Raw genomic sequence first — 27,184 nt, 5'->3', positions numbered from 1 at the left:
ATCTTAGACAAAACAAGTAATAAAAAAAACCCTGAGGAATTGTAATGGGCATTTAAAAAAAAAAAGAATTAAGATAATACATTGCAACCCAACAACAAATGACTCATGATTTTAACATTTCAAATGAATCTTTAGTTATTCTCTTGTAGCAGTATTATCCTCAGCCACTAGATGTCGCTGCACTACACTGGCCATGCAGTCAGTGACTGAGCCTGCAGTGATGCACGTGTCATTCAGAGTCAGGGACTTCAACGGTATTAAAATGTGACTTACATGTTACATCAGTTGAATTACAATACAATTAATGATAAACTATCTCAATGCTGCCTCGTTGCATTGTGTACTTTTACATATACTTTAAGTACATTTAGCTGCTATCCAACTTAAGTAAAATATGTTTAACCTGTTAAACTGGATTGTTACTTCCACTAAAGTAAAATAGAATAGACTTGCTGGGTACACTAACATGTACTGTCTACTGGATGTTTACCAAAACACTTTCTAATGATGGGGTCTTGATCGTGTTTAAAGATGGACTTGTTTAGTTATTTGGCTCACATTTAATTCTCTGAAATAAATCACTCCTAAATGTGATTCCGCCTCGATTCCTCGCTGACCTTCCTGCATGCCTAGTCGGCAGGAAGTGGGGCCCGTTGTGTTGTTGAGATGAAGGACAACACGTGTCAACACCTGTGGAGCGAGACGAGCCATCAGAGAGAAAGTTCCTGCCGCGGGCTCGTCGCCACAAAGGAGCTCCGGGGGAGGAGGACGCGTCTCTGCGGGGCGTCTGCGCGACTTCACAGCTTCCGAATGGCCCTTTTCTCACCTAATGAGGGCCCTCGCCGGGCCGCTGATAAGCCCCGAGACAAAGGACGGGTTAATGGGGTGGGGGGCGGCTGGGGAACAGTTGCTCGTGTGAAAGAGGCTCAAACGGAGCACACCTGAACTGGCGGGGGCAATCACCGCAGAGCCGCGGGCTAAAAGGAGACGCACGGAGACGCGTTCATGGGCAATATTGACGCACACAAAACTCCGGGGCGGCGCACGTGTAACTGTTGTCTCTTGGCTCGTGGTACGGTGAGTCATGCGTGTCCGCTACCATGAAGATCCCGCAGTGTGTGTGTGTGTGTGTGTGTGTGTGTGTGTGTGTGTCTGTGTGTGTGTGCTCTCCTCCTCAGACGTTGCATAGAAAATGGAGCGTGTGCCTTTAAGGCGCCCGACTGCCTGTCGCGCTGTGCTGCGGAGGGACTGACGCCCTCTGGACACAGTGGACACTTGAGCGGCGGCAGAGACGACACCATCCTGGAGAAGTTCAAAGAGAAAACAGCCACTCTCCCTCTGGAAAAGAAGAAGAAAGTCTCGGACTTGTTAACGGCGTTGTGGTGAGTTTTAAACTCCTTTACTGTACGTCGCTGTTTCCTGCACTCGACTCTCGTGGCCGCGCGCGAGTGAAACAAAGTTTACGGTGTTTTTTTTTTTTTTAGCGATGAGCCCAAAGAAGGTGAAGAAGAAACGCGTTCGTGACTGAGGGAGCTAATGTTTCTCACATGTTTGATCTCCGTCCCGTGGAGCGGAATGATGTGTAGCCGAGTGGCGGCGGCGTTAAACGCAGAGGGTTGAGACTGCGTGTGCGCTCGCTAAACATTGGGGGAAATAGGTGATAAGAGGCTGATGTTGCCAGATGTGTGTGTTGTTATCCCGCAGTAACGCGGGTGAGTTCTGGCTCTGAATGAAATATGACGCAGGCCTCACAGAAAAGTGATGTTTACATGTCAAGTGTGTGCTTGTTCTGCATCACAGAGCTGTGGAACATATTTATAAATATGTATGTGCAATTTAGTTGCTGCACTTTGTGGCCCCTTTGGCATAGGAATGTAAGAGTTCACATCCCAGCGTGTGTATGAAGGTATAACAAAATCATGATGCAGTGGCAAAGTCTGCTCAGGAGTTGATTAATTCAAAAAAGAAGAGGATTTTAACTTTTTTTGGATCTGTTTTGGGCAACACAAAAAGTGTTAAGTAAGAGGAAACTAAAAGGTGTAGCTTTACCATCATGCACCACTTTTTCACTTTTTGTGTCTTATCTGTGATGCACCGACTGCAGCTTTTTCCTTCTGTGGAATGCCAGTGATGAAGTTGTGTTTATTTGTGCTGGTCCCTGAGGTCCTGTCCTGTGTCCCGTGTTGATGTAGGTGTTTCCAGTGCCGTGCTGGTGAGCTGTCAGGATGAGGCCTGGTCAGCTGATCCTCCCCGCCGCCACCGCTCTCCTCTTCCTCCTATCAGGACTGTCTCTGACTTCCGGCTGCAACAAAGCCCTCTGTGCGAGCGACGTCAGCAAGTGTCTCATCCAGGTAAAGCGCCTCAAGGTTTTCACTCTCCCTATCGACACACTTTCACTGAGGGCGTTGGATTCTTAATGTTGGATTTACACAACGTTTGGACCACGAACGACTCCGCCTTCCCCTTTCTGAACATAGCTGCACCAAAATCAAATCAGACTCAATTAAAGAAACCCACTCAAACCCCTTTAATTAAATGTCTTCTTTCATACTTTACATTTGGACTAGAATGAATGTAGTTTGTTGGTGTTATATAACATCAATGGTTTGCATCTTCAAAGATCCCATAGGATTTCTTCAACAATGTACACAGACTTTACATTTTTGGTTCTCCACTTGACTGCTCAAACAAACAAGCTTTGTGTTTGCAGACAGATAATCTGATCCGAGTGCTGATCTTTTCTGTAGATTAAAATGGGAACTTTCTACATGAGTGCAGCCAAATTTGAGCTTTTCATCCAACAGTGTCGCCAGCTGTCTTTGTGTAAGCGGCGATTGTTGTTTTTCTGGATCGGAACACAAAATAAATGCCGCCTGCAGCCAGAGTTCAAGTTAAATCAAAGTCAAATCCTTCTTCTAATCCAATTTTGAATGAGCATTAAACTGGCAGGGCCGACTCAAAACTACACAAACAAGTATGTCTCCTCCATTATAACATCAGCTTTGTGCAAATACTTCACATAAAAACGGAGCCAAAGTTAAGTTAAAATCTGCCCTGACGGAGATGAAGGTCTGGATCGGAGAACAAAGATGGAATCTGTTGTGAACAATTCAAATGCATTCCTTAAATAAGCCGAGTGAAGTCTGGAGGGAAGGTTTCCCCCGAGCGAGCAGCAGAGATGTGATCTAAACGTCCAGCTTCACGCACACCTGCTCTGGTCGCACGGACCCGTCGGATTCCGGCGCTTTCAGGGAACAATTCTTCTTTGATGGATGTGAGCTTTCCGTTATTATTTTCACATCAACTCCTCCGACTCTCGTTGACTTTCTGGCATCACTTCCTCCGTGTCATTTTTTCCCTCCCGTCTGGAGCCCAGCGGGTGAGGAGCTGAGAGGCGGTGCGTCGCTACTTTACACACACACACACACACACACTCTGTCAAGCATTCGTGTTTTCTTTTTTACGGAAAAACATGACGAGGAGTGTCGGCCTGTCTGTGTGTGCCCGGGCGTCCATGTGTGCTAATGTAGTCAGGCACTCACATGCATCAATGAACACCAAACCTGAGTCAATTTCGAAGAGATATTGGGAAAGAGACTTGACCCAGAATTATCTCGGGGAAGGATGAAAGCTTAAAACAAAGAAGAATGTTCTTCTTTGAGCTTGCCAGGAATTCTTTGTTACCAAAGTTACACATTGTAAAAGAATTTCATTGAAGTAAAATATTTTTTTTTCTCCACTGTGTGTGTGTGTGTGTGTGTGTGTGTGTGTGTGTGTGTGTGTGTGTGTGTGTGTGTGTGTGTGTGTGTGTGTGTGTGTGTGTGTGTGTGTGTGTGTGTGTGTGTGTGTGTGTGTGTGTGTGTGTGTGTGTGTGTGTGTGTGTGTGTGTGTGTGTGTGTGTGTGTGTGTACCGCCTCGCCCATTAACATTTTTAAAGAACTGTATTTAACGTCAGTGGCCATTTCACCTGTTTGACCTCAGTGACTGAGTGAACGACAGGTTGTTCTTTTGTTCTTTAGACTAGATTCACGGAACAGGAACGTACGCTTTTTTAATTAGAGCTTAAACCATTGTTTAATTAGAGCTTAACCCGTTGGTTAATTAATTAATAATACGTGTTTAGGATTCTTTTATAATATGTGCATCTTTACCACAACGCCAGCAAGACCTCCCAATAAACAGAAAATGTATCCGCTGTTTTATTTATCAATATATTGCTTGAATTCCTTATTAAGCAAAAAGCCAATCATACCGGTGAAGAGTTGATGCTTTTCTCTTTCTGATAAATCATCTGAAAACTGAATATCTTTGGATTTTGGACTGTTGGTCAGACAAAAGAAAAAGCAACTTTCAGGCTGCAGCATTTTCTGACAGCAGCTAAAAGTTCATTTATTCTCAACTTTGAACTTTTCCTTCACCTAATCATCCAAACGGCCACGATGAGCCGCCGCGGCATCGTACCATAGACATTGCACGGCGGCGTGGCCGCACTTTGCCGCTGCTCTGGTGTGTTTTCGACATTTGGCAGTCGTTTGCTGTTGTGTTGGTATTGTGCTGAAATGGTTGAACACCACAAAATGAGCAAATCCGACTTTCCTTAGTCTCGTGGTTCAGATTTCTGAACACATGTGCCCGTGTTGAATCTGTGCCCTTCGGGGTCCGTTTGGAAAAGTAAAGCGTAATTGTAATTGCTTCAAGTGAAACTGGCCTCGCAGCAACATTACAACACAACACAAACATGCAGGGCATAAGTACTTCATACATATCCATCTAAATGTGACTCTTGGAGCAGCAACCAGAAACAAAATGAATTGAATGATGAAAAGGCAATGAATTTATTCAAGATGCAACTTCAGAAACACAATAGCACACTTTTAGTATCTGCTGCTTTTTGTTTTAGGCCACTTCAGTCTCTTAAAAGTTCAGATGATTTTGACTGCCCATAAAATCTGTTAATTATTTTGTTTACTAAATTCCCTTTTAAAAAGATGTGCTGCAGCCCGTTGATCTGTTAAAACATTCACAAAGATTAAATGAAAGAAGAAAATTCTGACTTTTGAAAAGTTTGAACCAGAAATCTAAAACTTTGTCCTCTTAATGGTTAATTATTCATTTCCCCCATCGACTCATCAATTAATTACTGATTTCAGCAGCACTCGCATGTCAAGGCCGCCCAATCAAACTGCATCTTCTGCTCATTTAAAGTTTGAACCAAGGCGGAATTTCCAGTCTACGTAAAAAGAAAAAGAGAAAAATAAGTCAACTTTTACAGGCCGTAAAGTGTCCCGTGGTTCTTCTCCCCGATTGCAGTGTGCAGACTACGCGCTGTGCTCCCGAAACCACCATCTTCCGGTCCCCCTCTTGTCCGATTTGAAGCCTCCTGTGGTCAGCCGGCCGTTGGTGGTGGCTGCTTCGCTCCCAGGTGGCTTATTTCTCCCGATGGATCGGCGTAGCTTCCGCGACCCCGCCGACACCGACTCGCTGGCTGTCAGGGCGAGAGCGATGGTGCGTGTGCCATCAAGGAGACGCTTCTCCGTCCTCTCGGCCCGCTCTGGAAGCTCCGTGTCGCGTGCGATTAGTGAGATCTGCTGCCCGACGCTCGCTTTTACGCTCTGCTGCCATCTCAAGTCCTTCGTCTGAATTCCCCCCCAAAACCCCTGAGGCTGGGAGAACCCGAGAGGAGGGAGGTGAGTGGGGGGGGGCTCGGGGTCAGGAGGAGGTGTGTGTGTGTGTGTGTGTCTGTTGGGGGAGGTTGGCTGAGGGAAATGTACAGTTGAGTGATTCAGAGATTCACAAGCCGCCTCCGTCTGGGCCGGGCTGCTCCGCAGGGCATCGGTCGCTCGGCAGGACGAGGCGGCGCCCGCTTCCCCCCAGAGTCCTTCTGTCTCCCGGCTGCTGACGTCTGACTGATCTCAGCCGCTCCGGCCCAACGGGAGCTCTTAACGCCGTTGGGTAACCTCTTCCAGTTCACGGAGGACGCTATTTTATTAGTCCCCTCTTTGCGATTCTTTAACCTGTTCATTGTCGTAGTTGTGAAATGAAAACGCCCGGCACAAGTTTCTACAACCCGCGGGGACGTCTTTGAATTCTTTTGTCCAAAACTCAATTCAAAGTACTCCCGCGTACGACAAAGGACAGTCAGTCCTCACGGCGGCGGGGCTGGAACCAGAGATTGTTTTCCACGTTTGGCAAAATGGTCGACGTGTCTTTGGATGAAAATACGGTGGTGCAAAGTTTTATCGTTATTGTTCATGCTCGTAGTTCAGTTGTCAGCAAGAGAGAGGATGTAACGCAACAAGTGATGCACGAAGGTTGTGTTTGGAAACCGAGAACTCGGATGCCTCGACTTGGGAAGCAGGCGGTCGAGCCCCCACATTGTCTTGTTATATGTTTATATACCAGGTGTTACGGTGAGAGTCCATCTGGCTATAAACTAAATAATAAAGAATACATGTTACGCAATATCAGGCCATTCTGATGAGGCATTTCTAACTTGAAGTCCTCTTGGATGTCAGATACAGGCGGTTTCCCTCTGGGCTGATTAATGTGTTAGGATGATCCCACTGGTATGATCATCAAAGGGTTGAATCAAAGTATTTTATTATTGACAAAATATGAAAACATTTAGATGCATATTGTTTATATCGCAGCATAGCGTAACAATGTCCTGATTTAATTGATTATCCGTAGCACCCAGCACTATTTTATGTTTTTTTTTTTTTAAAGGAATAATTAGAGATTTGTGGAAATTCTCTTTCTTAGATCATATTTAGTTTGATGATCTATACACGTCATGTTTCTCCACTAAATATGAAGATAGTCAGCACTTTATTCCAGCTAGCCTGGCTCTGAAAATATATCTTATTCCTTGTCTGTTTAACTTCGTCTGTTAAGATACCAGGAAGTCCTTCGTGTCCGTCAACGCGTCTTCTTCTTCCATTCATTGGTTTAAAAATAATATTTCCGAATTGTGAAAGAAGAGAAGCAGTTTAATTTGTGTAAAGATATATAATGCCAACTTTTGAGGGTCATAATGACTCCCGGGGTCAGACCTTGATCCGATGTTTGGGGATCGAGAGGCTGGTGATTAAGTGAACTGTGTGTGGTTTCGCAATCCCTCGCCTGGTGAGTCACCGGAGAGCCGTTCATCATTGCCAGGACTGTTGTTGGGAAGGAGATAGAAAGGAGGAGAAGAAAAATAGAAAAGAAAGCAAAAGGGAAGAAAGAAAGTGGGAGGGAAGGAGGGGGACTGAAGGGAGAAAGCACAAGGGAGGGAAGGAGGAGGGAGAGTGTGTAGTTTGGGGCAGAGGGGAGCAGCCATGTTCTGTTCTCCAGGTGTTTTCTTCTCCCTCCCTCGGTTCCTCCCCTCCTCCCCACCTCCCTCATCGCGGTGACCTTGACTCGGAGGAATGTGCTCCCTGTTCTGTGTCGGGAGAGAATCGAGGGGGGAGAAAGACCCACTTTTCAACCCCACCTCCACGTTTTGAGTTTGCTTTCCTTCACCGTCTCGACTTCCCCCGAGACCGGCCGCCGAGGAGGAATGAAACTATTTAAGAGTTTGTTGGAGAGTTATGGATCAGCCGACGTTGGATGCTTTTTTTGGATGCTTTGCAGAAGCTCTTGTAATAATATTAACTTCCATCTATAATAAGCAACGAGAGAAGTTCTCTGCAAGAGCCATTTGTTCCCCCTGCCTGTGCACGAAGCAGATTGAACATAAATGAAAATATCTGTGTGTAAGAAATTGCCAGAAATGATAAAACCGGATAAACATTTCATAACAACGCTGTAAACCAGCCCGTCAGCATTTATTTGAGTCTCAATTATTTTCTTGGAATTCTACTTCTATTAAGTTTCATATTACTTGTGTTATCTGTGTGATACTTTTGTTACAGAAAGAAATATATATATATATAAACTAATTATTTGTATTAAAAATTAGAATGGGTTTATTGGATTTTTTTTTAATGTCTTTATTTTAAACTGGGGCGGATCTGTGATGAGCATTCAATATTCAGTTTTTATTGATATGGTTTTGATCGTGTTTTTTAAGATGCTATTAAATAAATCAAAACTAGAGGCGTTTGTTGATATTAATTACTGATCAACATCGTTTCCATACATGGAGCCGTATTGGATTCATTCTGCAGTCCAGTAACATGAATGTTCTGATGGCATGAACACTGGATGTCGTAACGACCTTCACAACAAACTTTAATCTGGATCTCTTTTGGGCCGATCCGTTCAATGTGGTCGGTATGTTCTGGTTTATAACAACGAGCTCTAATAAAGTGCATTAAAGCAAAGAGCAGTGGGACGACCGTCGGGCTTGATGATCCAAAGCACTCTATTCTGAGATAAAGAAAAGAAACGCACCCAGAAGGCTGCAAATAATACTACAATCAAAACAATACTCTGTTACAAGTTCAAGTTGTAGCAGCCATAGTGGCCACGTGGCTCCATTTAATGTCTATAAACTGTATAAACTAAACAGTTTCATCTGAAACAACGTTTATTACCTTCGCATTGAAAATGCCGGAAGGTTATGTTTTGATCGCCGTGTATTTATTTATTTATTTGTATGCGTGTTATTCGCAAAACTCAAAAAGTATTGAACCGAATCGCATGCAATTTGGTGGGATGATTGTTTATTATCCGGGGACCAGTTGATTAGATTTTGGGATCGATCGGGTCAAAGGTCAAGGTCAAAGGTCATGAACAGGTCAAAATCTTTCGCAGAACTCAAAAAGTATTGAACCGAATCGCATGAAATTTGGTGGGATGATTGTTTATTATCCGGGGACCAGTTGATTAGATTTTGGGATCGATCGGGTCAAAGGTCAAGGTCAAAGGTCATGAACAGGTCAAATCTTCTTGAATCACATGGAATTTGGTGGGATGATTGGTTATTATCCGGGGACCATTTGATTAGATTTTGGGATCAATCGGGTCAAAGGTCAAGGTCAAGGTCATGGAAAGGTCAACATCTTTTTTTTACCATAGCACGATACATTTTTGTCCAATTGGCATGCAACTAATGCCAAAATGTTCATAATTCAATGCCCAATCTTGTGATATGCGAAGGTATGCGCTCTACCGAGTGCCCGTTCTAGTTTATTTATGTTTTACGTATCGTAGAAAAGAAATATCACTATCGGATGAATCTGTTGGAGTTAAAATGTAGATGGGTAAGAAATGTAAAGTAGCATAAATAGAAAGACTCAAGTAAAGTACAAGTACCTGGATGTGTACTGCGTAAGTACAGTGCGCATCAGATGCTGAGTGTGTAAAAAGAACATTCAAGAAAAGATTTGAATACTGTGAAGTTGGACGTGTCCGAACCTGCTGTGTTCCTGGAATACAGCAGAGGGTTGTTTTCTCTTGTTTTCTCTGTGATGACCATGTTGCATATTTCTATAGATGCCACACATGCCACATGTTGTCATAGTTACTGAATAGTTATTGCACGACTGTGTGTGTGTGTGTGTGTGTGTGTGTGTGTGTGTGTGTGTGTGTGTGTGTGTGTGTGTGTGTGTGTGTGTGTGTGTGTGTGTGTGTGTGTGTGTGTGTGTGTGTGTGGCCTGCTGCTCCATCAGATTTGGATCCTTTTGCATTTTCCAATTTATTTTCTAATCACTCTGAATATCTCGGGAGGAACAATTTTTTTCTCATGACAGGATTTTCAAACAGATATTTGTAAAAAAGGATTGGCATATCGGGCTGACTACAGTGAAATGGTGAATAATAAAGCTTAACCTTTTTAAAAGAAAATCAAACCATAAATCCGTAAATACTCACCACTCAAATGTAACACGTGGAGGTTGCGAGCCGCCTGTTCCTGCCGAAGTTCACCTGTTTGTTTTCACCCTGTTTGACTTTAATGTTTAACAACTCAAAACCACATCAATACTTTTCTTTATTATGTTTAACAACTGGCACGTTGACATGATTTTTAGCTGATGGTGTTTCAGTCCACTACAGGAAAGGGAACGATACTTCTGTTGAGGGTCATTTAGAAGAAAAGACTGATTCTTCAATTAATCCTTTAAAAAAATTTTTAATACAGTGCATTCGGGGAGTAAAGCCAATGTCAAAACAACACAAATGATAACCCTAACATATACCCATATACTCATGTCTAGTATCTGCTCCTCGACTCCATAATATCAGCATTATTCCAGATTTCTAAATTTCTGCCCAAATCAGTGTTTTTTTCTTCCAGCAAATAAAAAGTGAAAAAAAATGGACAATCGTAACCATCGGGCTACCAAACAGTATTTTATTTTATTAACAAGTGTTTTCTGTCCGTGATGGTCTTTGGTTTAATATGTTAATGATGTGTGTGTGTGTATGTGTGTGTGTGTGTGTCCTCAGGAGCTGTGCCAGTGTCGCCCGTCAGATGGGAACTGTTCCTGCTGTAAAGAGTGCATGTTGTGTCTGGGGAACCTCTGGGAGGAGTGCTGCGACTGCGTGGGTGAGTGCTGCTGCCTCTCTGTTTATTTGCAACATATTTCGGGCCGACAGCAGATAAATTAAGTCGGCGTATCTTTTCTGCGTCGTCCCCTCTCTGGAAGACGGTGGAGCTGAACGCCTGTGAAAGAGCAAAGACTTGCTTTGGAGATGTCTCAGTGATTCATTTGGTTGAGGCACAATTTAATTAGATTTTAATGTAATTTAGTTTCCTTAGTTTATCCTTCGTGTAGGATGTGATCACCTGCCGCTGTGGCCACAGCAAGACGCACTTTTCCCATCATGTCTCCCATGGCGATGAGGTCTGAATTTATGAAAGGAAATTACCGTTTTAAGATGCTATTTTCATTTTTAAAGTTTTCTATTCAAATTAATTTTTCAAGTTAATTGAATCAACATCATAATTTTTAGACTTCTTGACTGTGACATGTTCTTTTATTTATCCACTGAACATTTTGTGTTCATGGGATCGCTGGTTTCATAACCTACAGCTCGTGATGGATTTGATGTAGTTGTGTGTGTAGATTTATAGACCAATGACTGGAGACCCTTTGCTTTAAACCCCCATGAATCATTTCATCAGGGGCGCCTCCTCTGTTTACTAAAAGAAGTCAGATTGTATAGAAGTCAATGAGAAAATGACTCTTTCGTGTTTGATTTATGACCTCAGTAAACATTGTGACCATGAGTTTATGTCTCAAGTCTTCTTCTACAGAACGATGTTCATTCAGTGAATTATGGCCCATTTAGAGGAAAATAGATGAAGCCAATAAGGCCACCTTGTAATTGACAGGTCGCTACCACGGCGCTGTCCTGTGTGTTTTAAGTTCATGAAGTTTAATTGTACAATTTTTGGTCCCCTAAAAGTCTTACGTCGTGTCCCTTCTGGTTTTTCAAAAAGCCACGATGGCGACGGTTAAAAATGCCGAACTCTCAAGGCTCCAAAACTGTAGCCCACAAACCAACGAGTGACCTCACTGCAACTCTGTCCACCTCTTATATATACAGTCTATGTTTATACGGCAGCCTCCGCTTGTGGATGCCCACTGGAGGAGTTATACTTACACTCCTATATTTGCTGACACCTACATTATAGTATTCTATGCACACGTCTATTTGATTTCTTCATACGCCGTATAAATGCTCAATTGAGGGTTAAAGTAAAGTTAACCAAATGATTTAATGTCCAAAATTAACATCAAACCAATATATACGGAATATGCATGTGGTAGAGTAATTGCAGCTCTGATGTATCAGCCATGTCCCTGTGATGTGGACAGTCCTTCCAGGAGCAGGATGGCCAGTGAAATGAGTCTGGCCCAGTATAAACAACACGTTACATGAAACACAGGTGACAGACCGTGAGATATCAACCCCATAATGGATCCTCCCGTGATTGCAACCCATTTAACATGATTCTGGCACTAATCCCACCTCACACACGTGACACTCGTCTCGTTCGCCCCGCCGCCGAGCACTTTCTCCCGGTGAAAAGCCCGTGAAGAATTAGCCCGTGGCTGTAATGCACTTGACAGTTGAGAAGCACGCTGCTGTAGGAAGGAGTTTGTTGGGAGTGTTGCTGCTCTGATACGAGACGAGTGTGAGGAGAGTGAAGCCAGATAGCCGCGGTGCCTCTGAGAGGAGGTTAACGCGAAGCAGAGCCCAGAGGGACCGGCGTTTATGAGAGCGGAGGAAATTCAAGGAGTACTGTCACCACGAAGTAGCACCTACGCATGTGGACAGGAAGTCTCGAGGTCCTCCAGAAGATCAAAGGATGGAGGAGTCTGAAGGGGGGGGCGCTCCAATGAACTTTGGCTTTCAGCCTCCCGGTGATGAGGTGCGGTGGGGGTTTGAATCCCAGCGAGATTCAAAACAACCGGATTTGTGAAACAAGAAAACATTCGGCTCGTTAACGCCTGTCTTCATCTGTAACCTGCTTCAAAACCAGCAGGGGGGGGGACTTGTGAATGGGAGGGGGAGGGGCAGACTGGGCCTCAGATTCAAAGAAGGGGGGGCACTTTTGAAAAATAGGTAAAGATGTGTGTCGCACTCAAACACTTTGTTCTCAAAGAGCAAGAGACGCAGACTCAGCGTGGTCGTTCTGAATCTGGTGGTTGTTTTGCATCTCTTACGTTATTTTTCCGGGTCTTTTTGCACGTCGTTCTGTGTCTCATTCTGCATAACTTGTTTGTCATTTTGCGCATTGTTCGCAACGGTCATTATTTACCTTTTCTGTTTGCAATCGTTTGCATGTCTTTGTATTTTAATTTATTTTAAATCCGTGTCCTGTGAGGAGCTGCTGGCAGCTAGGGGCGGGGCTTAGGTGCAAGACGATGATATAGGAGTTTGATTGACAGATGCTTCATTCAATTACCTGCCGGCTATTTTTATTTAATTTTGTTATAGTTTCCTATGTGACAAACACTCTGGTGGCTCCGGGTCGGGCCAACTACCCATCCCCGTCTGACTATGGTTGGGTGGTCAGCGCCGTCCTCTCTGTCTGTCCACCAGCAGGCTCTCAGATCAGCTTTGACAGACAGATATGACTGTACGCGCTGACAAGGAGGCTTTATTAAAACTCTTTCACGTGGAACACAAACGCTGTGACTCAGCGCTGAACTTGCTGCCGCACAGATGTGGCGGTGGCGGAGCGCTCCTCCCGAACGGGCCTCGTACAGCGGGCCGAGAACAGCCTGTTACTTTGAGCGAGAATATATTTCTCATTTTTGCGCTTTTTTCTTTTTTTCTTGCAGCACTAGCCTTATGATCACTTTTAGTAAGTTTCCACTCTAAACATGTTATCTGTGCCAAACGCCGGCTACTTTGAAGAGTGTATCTGCGAGTGGTTAGAGCGGCCCAGTGGAGGAGCGGCGGGGTGAGGACAGCTTGTATTTTAGAGGAAGGGAGGAGGAGGAGGAGGAGGGAGTGAGGACACGAAGGGAGGACCCACGTGTAAGCTTCATCTAAAACAGCTGTTCTGGCTCTGCCGTTAGCATTTGGTTTGTAATATAATTCTACTGTCGGACTCGGCTCCCCATTAAATGATTTACCCATTAGCTGTAATTCACTTTGACTCATTTGAAGGCTTACGAAGATCATATCAGAGGATGTGGGGACTTTGTCAAATGATTACTACTGTATTTAGAAATTAAATGAAGTGTTTAAAGGATCTTAATTGAGACACGATACTCTTGACAGTTGTGTGGTTTTACAAAACTGCCCTAGTGAGTGGAAATCATGCGTGAAGCCATTTAACCGTGCCAACAAGCCCAAAGGGTCAGTTTCCCCAAAGCACAAAACTAAAACCTGAGTGGCATCGAGATGTGGAGATACTTTTGCTTTTATTCACCCACATTTGAAGATCTCCTAATGATGTTTCTTCCTTCAAGGCTGCAGCTAGCACCGAGGACATGTCTTTGCTAATTTCATTAGCTCTGCACTCATACACACACTTTGCTTTTTGCACTCTGTCTATATTTAATATTTTGTGTATTTGATTTGTCAGTGTTGTTGTGTGTTGTGTATGCATGTGTGTTGTATATTTACATATATATTTTGTTTTGTATTTTACTTTTATTTTACTTGTATACTTCTATATCTTTCATCCCTGTTTCTTATATTTTGTGTTTTGTTTTTATTCTTGTGTGTTGCTGCTACTGTCACGACAAATTTCCCCTTGGGGATTAATAAAGTATATATCTATCTATCTATCTTAAGGAGTCTGATGACATGAAAAAGCGTTGAAGTTTGATAATGACACATCTCAAACAAGTTCGGTTTGTAAAGGATGATTAAACAAATTTAAATAAAGTCAATATTAGTTTAATTGTCACGTTTTGGTAAGATTGAACTAAAATTCGGTATTCTCCACTATAATTGCGTACCTGTCGAGAAGGCGTTGAAAAAATATTTGGCATATACAGTAAATTAACTAAGTCAGTTTTGCATCCATCGTCTTCTTCCAAACTAGTGGAAAGAAAACATTAAATAAATATCCATTTCGGTGCTTTTAATACTATTTTGTCTATTTGCGGATGTAGATTTCTTCTAAATCCACCGAAAGTTACCGTTAGATATTTCTTCATTTGCATATTTAGAAAACTTGCAATTCAAAAACTATTTGTCCTCATGTAATCAACTGGAGAGGTTTCATGGTCACATCAATTAGTTTTCTTTTAGCCTATTGACCTGTAGTCTTGCATAATGTAGGTCATTGTACAATACGGCTGTTTTCTTGTACCTGTGCAGCACTTGCGTACACCGAATTTTCCGGTTTCATTCCTTTCTCTATTCTAAAGTAAAGTGATCCACTGGGGACGTTCAGTGATGGTATCTCTTAAGTGATCAGGTTACCTTAATCAACTGCAGGTTCTCCCCTTAAACTCTGTCTTAATGGAGGTAAATGGACTTTTTGGTTTGAAAAAGTCTCGTAAAAAGTCTCGCAACATAAAGTGAATTGAATTGTGCAACATTCACTTTATGTTGCACAATTCAATTCACTTTATGTTGGACAGAAGAGAAACGTAATTTCAATCTTCTGTATGTTTGCACACATGAAAAATTGACAAATAAAACTGACTTTGACTTTGACTTTGTAATATTAATCCGTCTTTGCCAGCACGGAAATCCAGAAAGTACAGAGTTTTCATAAGGGCGAGTGACCACCACAAACTCCTTTACCACTACATTCCATTCACCTGCATGAAGAAGAAGGGGACGCTGTATCAGAAATGCTCGGTGCAAATAAAACTATCTGCATGGCTGAAAACAGACTAACTATTGAGTCATTTTCATGTGCATACCTTTTTTTAATGTCTTCATCCATCCTCTCATGTCAGGGATGTGTAACCCCAAGAACTACAGCGACACTCCAGCCACGTCAAAGAGCACCGTGGAGGAGCTGCACCGTCCGATCCCCTCGCTGTTCCGCGCCCTCACGGAGGGCGACGCCCCCATCAACATGATGGTGGTGTCCTTCCCCATCGCCGAGGAGCTCTCCCATCACGAGAACCTGGTGTCCTTCCTGGAGTCGCTCGACAGCCAGCCTCAGAACGTCTCCTTGCCTAGCAACAGTATCCACGCCAGCTACGACACTCAAGGTAAGGCTTGAGCTTTGAACGATTGTTCCAGCCACAATCAGTATTTTATCCATATTAATCAATACACTGATATCATTCCTCTTCATAGGAAGTGTAAGTTTTATGTAGGGGTTTGGATGTCCCCAAAATAGACATGCGGCTGAATGTAATTACTCTATACTGTACATTACTTACTGTAAGTATTATTTTGAGGTAAAATGGTATTTCCATTTTATGCTTCTTTCTTCTACACTTCAGAAAGAAATGATGTACTTTTTACTAAATTTATCTGACAGCTATAGTTACTTTGCAGATTGTAATTCGACATATATATATAACATAATGAGCTTATGAAATCTGAAGCATTGTTAATTATAATAACTACCCAACGGTGTATAAAGGAGTTAGATTCGCTGGACGTCGACTACCTAAAAGCTACAGCGCCTCTCAGTAATTATGACCTTATATTATGTGACTCCATATCTGCATAATGAGTATTTTTAGACAGAACCTGTGATCACGTGGACCACTGAGATGATGAGTTGAAGTTATCAGGTGACGGAAAACTTGCCGACAAATTGAAAGAAACAAATGTTTTATATCATTGTAAATTGAGGGTCTTTGAGTTTAAGGCTATTTGTCACTTGGGAACATTTAAAAAAACAGAAATGATTATCAGTAATCACCAGATGATGTAATAATAAAACTACAGTAATGTACTATAATTGCTAGTTTCACTTGCCAGTTGCAGCCCTCTTGGAGGGAAGCCATGCAGAATTAAAGGACAGTTTGTCGCTTGCTGTTCGATAATCTGCAGCCTCACATTGGCTTGAAGCTCCAATAACCAGCTGGCATCTCACATTACTCACACGTGTGTTTTACTCATGTGCACATTGCTGTTGCATACTTTTCTGGTCCTGTCAGGTCCAGTTAAATGTAGTATTTGCATTTATGCACACTCACTTGGATCCGTGGTAATAAAACTCGGCCCCGCCCAGAGCTTAGGCACACTACTAAGTCTTGAACGAAGACCATTTGAGTTGGGTCAGTGGGACAGCACTGCCAACAGACCTCCACATAAGGTCATTCTAAAGTGTTAAAAGTGTTATTCCTGTGCCATTTATTTATTTATTTTTTCATTTGTGTGTGTTTTTGCTGTCCGCCTCTGAGCCAGTTCTATTTGATGTAAAGACACACTCATACGGAGAGTGTTCCCACAGAGCCGAGCAGTTAACTCATTAAGCTAACCAACACATATGGTCATACTTAGTTGCAGCAAATGAATTTCCCCCCTGAAGTTAAAGTAGGAACATTGAGGTCTAACGGTAATCACTTTAAAATACGGCTTTTAGTTGTTTTTTTTATAAACCACGTTTTACTGGATCTGTGACTCACATTTGGTTTTCTTCTTTCCCTTTTTCGTGAAAAAAAAATTTCATTTCAGAAAACATGTGCACGGTGGTCTACTTTGACGACTGCGTGTCTATCCGTCAGTGTAAACTATACTGTGAGTCAATGGGAGGATCCAAGTACCGCTGGTTTCACAACGCCTGTTGCCAGTGCATCGGACCGGAGTGTGTCGACTACGGCAGCAAGGCTGTGAAGTGCATGAACTGTCTCTTCTGAAGCGCGGGCATATATTGGTACCAAATGTCTGGGCCATACCAGAGGACTGAGGGCAGAGGAAACTATGACTGTTATGTGTTAGCATTCCTCAGTTACCTTGTAAAATACCCCCCTACACCCCTCCTCTTCCTCCAGAAAATTGTTTTATTCTGCTGTTATGTTTCACTGTATATTTTTAGATATGTTTTCAATAGCGTTTTTTACTAGAGGTGTATATGAATAACGTATTTTTACAATTGTGGTCTGCTAAATCCCGGTCGCATGCCAAATAAAGAAAAGTTTGGTGACATGAACTGTTTTGGCTCACAGGAAGGTTTTCTTTAAACTATGTTTTCCTTCTCTAAAGTTGTGTTTCTAAATATTTTATTTTCAATTATGTGTAAAAAAGGAAAAATAAGGTGCATGTGTGGAAGAGTAAATGTTTGTTCTCCCAGTTGAGCGACTCACGCTCTAATCTTAGCCGAGTGTTGCCCGAGTCAGGAAACACACAATTTCCTGGGGAAACAAAGTTGTTGTTATACCATTCTGGCCCACAGGTGTTCCAGTGCTCACTGACTGTCTCGTGCAAGCGGAGGGGAAAGAGAACATTTACCGATGCCAATCTCTCACCGCCACATACACACACAAGTGCTCTTTGTAATGTCAGTGCATTTTCAAAAGGGCATCAGGGTGCCATATCACTGATTCTATTCCCAATTGGCATGCAACAGCAGTTTGCACTGACTAATGTACCGTATGCACAATCAATGAGACTTTGTCTCATCTTTTTCTTTTTTTGCGATATTGAATCACAACCTCATTTGGCATCTGCAGCTGTGGATTTGGAGCAGTCAACAAGGATCGCAGGACTAATGTGTTACATGTGTCAGGATGACCACCAGTCTACTGAATGCAACCACAGCATTTAGGAAAAGTCCACATGATTCAGAATAGCGAGTGGTTTCACTAAATGTAGATGATGGTTGCTTTTCAACACATTGTTTGACAGTTTATCGTGTACACATGCTTATATTACTTCAAACCTGTGGTTGGGATCAAAATGAGACCACAGACTAAACATTCTTCATTAAATCCAGATCGTTCTGGGTCTAGAAAACCTACAGACTATACATTTGCGGTGAGAGTCAACTCAGTTATAGATTCGCCTTCGAACTACATTTCCCATCATACAACTGGGCTATCGCGCACGCTCAGATTGGTTTATTTAGTATACAGACGACCGGAAGCTCCACTCCGAAATTGACCGAACGGGATAGTTCTTGGTAAAGTTTTGTGTTTTGTATTTTGCGTATTCAATGACAGTAGAGCGTCTACAAAATCGAGTTCAGTACACGCAGCTATCTGTATTCACCATGTTGGTTTTATCTGGACGAAACGACGGCTTTAACCGCGACGATAGGCTGGATAACCAGCTAGCTTAGCAGCTAGCTAGGGTAGCATATGGGCCCCTCCACTGTGAGGACAGCTCCTACTTTCTAACTGTTTCTTTAGGTAAACGTGCTTTAATTCATTACTGAAGAAACTAGGAGGAGCATTTTCATTGAGTTGTGTGTTTGATTAACCTTTCTCGGTCAAACGGGACAGAGTGAGTCAATAGTGAGGAGGATAATCTGCCCACAGCGAGGGAACATTAAGATGTAACACGTCATGCATTTTAGTGTGTTGTGTACCGAGTTCAATTAAAACACTGAGTGTACGTATTGCTGTATTGAGTGAACGTAATATGTATACATTAACATATGTGTCTTCATGGTAGTGCAGCATACAAACAATTGCATCTAAATTGCTCTTGGTATCAAAATGTCGATTCCAGTTTTTAAGAAACCTCTTCCAGTGATTAGTGTAAACTGAAGCTCCTAAACAAACAGCACCCTGCTCGTTATGACGTAACTAGTCTAATTCCTCACTGACGGTTAAGGAGTTCCCCTTTTTTAACTTAATCTAAAATAAACGGTGCACACAGACACGCTGTTTTTTCAAATAGTTGCACACACATTCAGCTGAGCCATTGTGAATGTATCTACCAGCATCGACGCTGTGTTCCTCGTGGAGCATCGTTTCTAAAGAGGAGGGCAGTTTTGATTTAGCAAACTGATCATCTCAGAATTGGCTAAATTAGAAGGACATGCACAATGTGATTGTCCATGTAACAGAGCCCCATCTGGTGGGTGGACGTTACTGTTGCAGTTCAGTTTATACAGCCATTAAAATATGCAGGAAAGAAGAAGTAGATGCGGGGAAGAGCTGCATCTTGTTTTATTGTGATTCTGTCTGAGTACAAAATGCTTTAGTTTGGTTTCAGATTAATAGATCTGTGACAGATTTTGAATATTGGTCTAGATTGCAAATTACTTATTTGACATACACAATCACAGCTTGTCTGAAAAAGTTAATAACTATGTATGTTACAGCTGTGTTCTGCACTTAGTCTAACATGGTTTCCAAACAAATGTCTTTTTTTGCTGAACTATGAATTTAGAATGGATTCTTAAAAAAGAAGAAGTTCTATTACTGTTCATGTACATTTGTGTTGCTATAATATTCTCCTAAATACGTATAAACTACTTATGTTGTGATTAGCAGGTTCTTGGTAGAGCCAGAGTTTTTTTTACAACATTCATTTAATTTGATAAACTCATTTTGATTGAGATCTCCTTTTCAAGAATGTCTATCTGAGCTCAGCAGGAACAAATTATTGAGAGAAAACATACATTGCAACAAACATAGTTCAGCCATTAATACGATTGCAGCATACAATACTCACGCTGCATCAAAAACAATCGCAGAAACATCTTTAAACGGGTCCAAGTTGAAGGGTTAAAATCATTAACTGGAATGAGACATACATCCTTTAGTAATTCCTTTCATTGATTGTAAAATGTGCTGTAAATCAAATTTTCTTTTGAGTGGTGTTTGTATATAGTTCCGTGTTCAAATGTAATCCAAGAGTCAACACAAAATATACACAAAATACAATTACAATCTATGAAAAACTCCCAGGTCTGGCCTCTTCCATCTGTCACATAACTGAGGAATGGATAACGGAGATAACAAGCAGCAGGAACAATGAAAGACTGCACAAACTGGACAACACTTGAGATTATCTGTGAAGTTAAATGCAGGTTTGAATTGTTTTATCTTGGACTTCTCCCCCCTGCAGGTGTGATGGAGAGGTGATGTGTCAGTCAGAGGCGTGAAAGGCTCAGAGCAGCCATGACCGAGTGCTTCCTGCCCCCCAGCAGCAGCCCTGCAGAGCAGCGCAGGGCTGAACACCCAGGGGGCGTGGCCCGCACCCCCAGCTCTGAGGAGATCAGTCCCACCAAGTTTCCCGGATTGTACCGCACTGGCGAGCCATCGCCGCCTCACGATGGCCATCACCACGAGACACCTGATGCCTATGCGTCAGACGACGACAAAGAGCACGGCAAGAAGAAGAACAAGTTCAAGAAGAAGGAGAAAAGGAGTAAGAACCTGTCCTGTAATTTCAGCTTGAAGGTTTTCTTAACCCTTGTGTCGCCTTCGGGTCATTTTGACCCGATTCAATGTTGGTGTTCTTTCGGGAGTCAACAAACAAACATAAAGTACCTCACACTTAAACTTGGAAAACAATATTAATTCTAATAATTTCCTGGAGATTTTAATAGCTGGGGTCATATTGACCTCAAGGGTAAAATATGTTAGTAAATATAAAGGTAACAGGAGGGTTAAACATTGAATCGGGTCATATTGACCCGAAGGCGACAGGAGGGTGAAACATTGAATCGGGTCAAATTGACCCGAAGGCAACACAAGGGTTAACCTTTTGAAATAGTTTGAAAAGTATCGGGATCGAGTCAAAGCAATAAGAAATTGCTGAAAGCTCTGGAAAGCTTTCATTAAGTGTGCTATACATTTTTGTCAGACTAATCCTAATATTTCTTCGACATGTTTATGAGTACAAAAAACAATGTTCATAGTAATGAGAACACTTTAAGGTGATTCTCAATAACAAACGGGGTTCTAGGCAATGTTGAAAATCGCAACAATTTACTGGGTAAATCAATATAAATACTGTATATATTTTCTGCTATATACTGTATTAACAACTTTATTATGATGTAATAGCTCTTATGGTATAGCATTTTTGGCAACCTTGCATGCAAACCATACACTTCATCAGTATGCAATTGGCATACAAATGAGGACTAATCATCCATACTGTCACCCATCTTCTCCTTAAACATCTTGGAGCTACGCACATACAGGTCATCTCCTTCAGGTCACTTACCTTCATCTTTAGTGCACTTGAGGACTAAATACCATTGTTGTTGCTGAAGGTCACCCAATATCCCATCCTGTTGGCCGTTGCTGCCTGTAGCAGGGAGACGTTCCCTTTACTGTGAATGTTTTTCACCGAGTGGCTGTTTGGCTCATTTTACTCTTTGCATCAGGATTCTTCCATGTCTGTAATTGGCCTCTACACCCGCGTATGGTGGAAGAGAAGAAGCGATGGACAGTTGAAGGTGTGTCTTAAGCAGCGGTAGGATACAAAGTGCTAGAGGAGACAGAGACCCGAACTGTCTCTGAGACTGTGGTGGAGCTGTGTGCTCCGAGGGAAGCACATTTAAACTGAGTCTTTTCCAGAGAGGGACGGTGCTGTGGGAGCTGTGCTAAATCTGTGGCTGACCTCTTTTCGAAGTCCCCAATCTCCCCCTCCTTCGCTATCTTCTGTCTCTCACACATCTCCCTTCCTGTTCCTATTTCATTGCTGTCATGGTTCGGTCGTAGGAGGAGGCTAAGAAAACGGGGGTGTTCCTCCCCTCAGTACTAACCCCGTTTTTCCCCTCTGCCGACTCTTTCTTTGCTTTCACAGCGGAAGGCTACGCCGCCTTCCAGGAGGACAGTTCGGCGGATGAAGCGGAGAGCCCGTCCAAGATGAAGCGCTCCAAGGGAATCCATGTGTTCAAGAAGCCCAGCTTCTCCAAGAAGAAGGAGAAGGACTTCAAGGTGAAGGAGAAAGAGAAGGAGAAGGAGAAGGGGCCCAAGGAGGAGAAGGCCAAGGATAAAAAATCGAAGGACCTGACGGCTGCAGACGTGGTTAAACAATGGAAGGAGAAGAAGAAGAAGAAGAAACCCACCACCGAGGCAGAGCCAGTCCCGGTGGAGGTCCCCACCTTCAGGCCCATCTTTGGAGCACCTCTGACTGAAGCTGTCAAGCGGACAGCTCTGTATGACGGCATCCAGCTGCCCTCCGTCTTCAGAGAGTGCGTGGACTACATTGAAAGTTACGGCATGAAGTGTGAAGGCATCTATCGGGTCTCAGGTAGAGGAACTTTGAGCAAAACAGGTCAAACGAGGATGTGAATGTGTCTCAATACTCTTACGTCTGATTGATATTCACATCGACTTCTTCCCCTCTCAGGTATGAAGTCCAAAGTCGATGAATTGAAAGCAGCGTATGACCGTGAGGAGTGCCCCTGCCTGGAGGAGTATGACCCCCACACGGTGGCCAGCCTCCTGAAGCAGTACCTCCGCGAGCTGCCCGATAACCTGCTGGGACGAGACGTGGCCCAGCGCTTCGAGGACGCCTGCGGTCGGCAGGTGGAGGCTGAGAAGATGGCGGAGTTCCAGAGGCTGCTGGCCGAGGTGTCGCCGAAGAGCCGACTGCTTCTCTCCTGGGTCGTCACGCACATGGACCACGTCATCGCCAGGGAGATAGACACCAAGATGAATATTCAAAATATCTCCATCGTCCTGAACCCAACCATACAGGTCAGAGAGGAATACATTCGTGGGAATAGATAAAAAGGGAAGGATATGGGTAGAAAGAACAAAAGAGTCATTCAACAGGCAAACTAAAGAGCTCAGGCTCAAGTGTAACCTCCTCATAGCAACACACCAACCAATTGGAACAGTTGTCTGTAAAACGCTGGCCTAGTTTAGTGAATCTAATGTATTCCCGGAGGGGATGTCTCTGGATGCTCCACTTCTCCTGAGCCAACAGCAGCGGGAGGAGCCACAACAGCTTTAAATGAACACTTCTCTCCATTAATGCATGGAGTCCAGAGTCAATTTAATTAGGCAAAGTAAAAATGCAGCAATGTGTGTTGTGGAGAAGATGCCACAGAGACGATTGGGTTTCATCGTAGAGTCTGACACACATGATGCACACGCACTGCAGGACCACACGCAGGGTGTGCAGAACTCTAGCCGCCTTGCTCTGTGGTCACTGGTTTGTTTTCCTTCCATTCAGATCGGGAACCGTGTTCTTTATACGTTCTTCACACACGTGAGGGAGCTCTTTGGAAACGTGATCCTGAAGCCGGTGGTGCGGCCACTCCGCTGGTCCAACATGGCGACCATGCCGGCGCTGCCCGAGACTCAAGAGAGCGTCAAAGAGGAGATCCGACGACAGGTGGGTTCTGACCTGCTTTTTCATTTTTGTCTCCTAATTTATTGACAGAATTAATCAATTGAATAGTCTTCTTTTTATAGATATAGATATATAGGACTTGTATTTATTGAGTCAGACGAACTGTTTCTCCATTTCCAGTGTTTATACTAAGATAGTTGTTGAATTTGATTTTGAATGGACAGATATGAGAGGATCCTCACATTTTATTCCTTTAAATGAAAATATGTTAGTTTTTCATTCATCAAACCCCAAACAATTATTTAACTAAATAGGGGGATTCATGCCTTTTCTGTTTTATATAATTGTGAATTAAATATGTTTGTGTCACTTTGAGCTTTGATAACTTATGATGAACATTTTATTTAACTTTTTAAGACATTTTATAGACAAAATCAGTGGAGTCATCAATAATTTCAGTCCTTAAGTAAGACCCTGGAAATTACTTATTTTTCAGATTTCATTTCATTTTTATATTTTATTAAGTAGACGGTAAATTGTTGTATGGATTTATGTTCGGAGTAAGTTCATTCAACATTGTAGTTTGTCAACAACTTCTCTGATGAAGGAATTCAAACTTGACTGTTGCCATCATTTCAATTGGTTTCAAGTAGTTTGAGTGTCTTTGAGTAAAATGTGCTCGTGTTTTAGGAGTTCCTGCTGAACTGCCTGCACAGGGAGCTGCAGGCGGGGGTGAAGGACTTATCTAAAGAGGAGCGCCTCTGGGAGGTGCAGAGAATCTTGACTGCTTTAAAACGCAAACTGAGGGAAGCCAAACGTCAGGTTTGTTGATTCTGAATATTATATGCGAGTATATCTTTGTTTCAAAAAAAATAAGGGAGCAAAACCAACGTTTTGCTTGCTGTTCAATTCCAGCACTAATGTAATTGTTCAGTGCTTGTACTGAACGCCAAGCTGGCCAAACATGGTGGTTATGATGAACACTTTGCCATAAAGTACAATCGAGTAAAATAATACCACAACTACGGCCTCAAAAATGACCGTTTCTTTATCTTTCCTCCTTTGGCCCTTTAGGACTGTGAGAGTAAGATCGCCCAGGAGATTGCGAGCCTCTCGAAGGAAGATGTTTCAAAGGAGGAAATGACTGAGAATGAAGAGGAAGTCATCAACCTCCTCTTAGCACAGGTGAGTCCTCCAAACACACGGTAATACAAGTTGATACAGAATGTGTTGGGACCAACAAGACCTGTTCAAATCCCCCTGAGATGGAATCATCTTGTGTCTCAATAATCAGGAAAATGAGATCCTCACCGAGCAGGAGGAGCTGATCTCTCTGGAGCAGGTGCTTCGCAGACAGATCGCCACCGAGAGGGAAGAAATCGAGAGACTGCGAGCCGAGATCGCAGACATCCAGAGGTGAGACGAGACTGAAACCGCTTCAGCTGCTGAATGAGTTGCGATGTGATGCACATCTGTCGCGCCGTGCGCTTCCGGTCTCAACTGTGACCCGACGTTGTGTTTGCTCAGTCGGCAGCAGGGGCGCAGTGAGACGGAGGAGTATTCATCAGACAGTGAGAGTGAGAGTGAAGATGAGGAAGAGCTGCAGATGATTCTGGAAGACCTGCAGAAGCAAAACGAGGAACTGGAGGTGAGCAAAATATTCAACACCTACTGGCCGTTTCCCGTTGAGTCAAGTGAGTTCACGTTTGACTCAATAATGTCTGAAAGAACACTGAAGAATATTATTTGTGTTTTATAAAACTGCTGTACTTTGCGTGAGGTTTCATGTGTGCTTAACGTCCGTGTTTTATCCCCTCGTAGAACAAAAACACCCATCTGAACCAGGCCATTCACGAGGAGCAGGAAGCCATCTTGGAGCTCCGTGTCCAGCTCCGCCTCATGCAGAGCCACAAGCTGCAGCAGGAACTGACCGTCCAGCCGCCGGCCGAGCAGGCCCCCCCGCCGGCGCAGCCGAGCCCGGAGCCCCGCACCGAGGAGCAAACCAAGCGCTCCGTTGCCACGGTGGCCGCCGCTGCAGATACCTCTGCCTCGTCCAATGGCAAGGCAGCGAAGGATCCCTCGAAGCCCTCGCCGAACAAAGACAAGAGGGACACCAACATGTGAGACGGGGGCTCCGTGCGTCTCTACCGCTGGTCAGTTGTCCTCTAGTGGCTCTCATCGTCCGCTGGACACCTCAAACTAAATCGCCGTAGCGGACAACTGGCCACCGACTGCCGCGAGAGACGAGGCGGCTCAGAGAATACGACCCACAGCCTGTATGAAGGAAGAAGGGGAGAAATGAAGGGATTCATAAAGCAAGGAAGGGGAAGGGGTAGAGTTTTAAAAAAGAAAAGTGAAAGTCAGGCACCTTCCCAGGATATGACAAAGTTTTATTTTTGTCTGGTAAGGTTCATAAACGATGAACATAGACCGGAAATAATCTCAGTCCCTGTTTTTCCACGATGTCCCTCACTCAGATGCAAATTGGACATTTAGGATAGAGACCACTGTGCCATAACCGAAGATGCCAGACTGGCCCTGAGAACCACTAATACAAAAACTCTTTGAATAATGAAGAATTTAGGATCGGTCTATCTATATATTATATATTTAAGGAGTATTCTAAAGAATACGGATGACTATTCAAGAAATGCATTGATTTTAAGTTACAGCGTTTTAGTAATATATAAATATATACGTATAAATATATTGTAGGCGGGAAAATGATGTTTCTCCAGTCTGATGATGGATTCACATCCGGAGTGATGATTGTTGTCGCCAAAATATGTGCGCAGAGACACGCGGGAGGCCTATCTAGTTTTGTTGTGTATCTGATCGTGTGTTTTTTTTAAAGGTTAGGTTCTTGATATGTGGAGTTATTGTTTGTGGCATCAGTTGGAAGTGAGTAAAACAATAACAAAAACTCCAGATTACAAGTCAATCATTCCATTTCACAGCTGATCCGTGACGATTGCAAAGTGCCGTCGGTGTTCAGTGATATTTAAAGAAAAGGCATGGCCTGCACTTACTTAACGATTGTGTACATCATTGAAAAATTGCAAATATACTGTATTTTCAGCTTTTATGTTCTGTCATATGTTCCTTTTTTATTATTAATGACCTGTATGTATTGCGCTAGTGTGACTGCCCATTCTTTGGTCGTGGGATAATCAAAGCAATCTCACCTGGATTTATGATTCAATGTGTTAATAATCCTGTGACTGAAACAGATAAATGCGAGATGGGCTCAGAAGCTTCTCATGAGGTTATTTTCATATTGTTCTCAGCTTTCATAGCTAATTATTGCAGTCAGAATAATGCTGTGAAGAATAAAGTGTCGATCCGAATAATATATCTGCATCTTTGTCTCTTTCTCTGACACACAGGATACTTTGTACTCGACTGTCTCCTGGGAGTGGAGTTCAGATTTAGTGCTTCCTGTTTCCCATGACACTTTCTCTGATACTTTCCCCCTAATGAGTTTATAGATGAATCCTTCGCTTCCATTTAGAGAAAATTAAGTATTGAATTGTTGAGTTTTTACTCCGTCGATGAATGTTTTGTCATCGCTTTTACTGGTTTCCGATTTGGAAAGTTATGGAGGACTTAAAATGACTTAAGTATAAATAAATAAATAAATGAATGCATGAATAAATAC

The 27,184-nt window shown here is 43.0% G+C and overlaps 2 protein-coding genes across 2 annotated transcripts; both read left to right on the top strand.

The window, feature by feature from the left end:
* The first annotated feature begins 791 nt into the window (after positions 1-791).
* Positions 792-17,467, top strand: twsg1a (twisted gastrulation BMP signaling modulator 1a). Its single transcript, XM_056420766.1, has 5 exons — positions 792-1,382; positions 2,193-2,351; positions 10,375-10,474; positions 15,309-15,569; positions 16,993-17,467. The coding sequence occupies exons 2-5, from the start codon at positions 2,226-2,228 to the stop codon at positions 17,172-17,174; spliced, it is 669 nt and encodes a 222-aa protein (XP_056276741.1). The 5' UTR covers positions 792-1,382; positions 2,193-2,225; the 3' UTR covers positions 17,175-17,467.
* A 99-nt stretch (positions 17,468-17,566) lies between these two features.
* ralbp1 (ralA binding protein 1) lies at positions 17,567-26,878 on the top strand. Its single transcript, XM_056420765.1, has 10 exons — positions 17,567-18,436; positions 20,335-20,637; positions 22,027-22,476; positions 22,576-22,925; positions 23,407-23,568; positions 24,217-24,348; positions 24,601-24,711; positions 24,821-24,942; positions 25,054-25,174; positions 25,348-26,878. Exons 2-10 carry the CDS (start codon positions 20,388-20,390, stop codon positions 25,648-25,650), a joined length of 2,001 nt encoding a protein of 666 aa, XP_056276740.1. The 5' UTR covers positions 17,567-18,436; positions 20,335-20,387; the 3' UTR covers positions 25,651-26,878.
* The last annotated feature ends 306 nt before the right edge of the window (positions 26,879-27,184 follow it).

Source organism: Pseudoliparis swirei, chromosome 8 (assembly GCF_029220125.1).
Source record: "Pseudoliparis swirei isolate HS2019 ecotype Mariana Trench chromosome 8, NWPU_hadal_v1, whole genome shotgun sequence".
NCBI lineage: Eukaryota > Metazoa > Chordata > Actinopteri > Perciformes > Liparidae > Pseudoliparis > Pseudoliparis swirei.
This window is presented reverse-complemented; position numbering and strand designations above follow the sequence as displayed.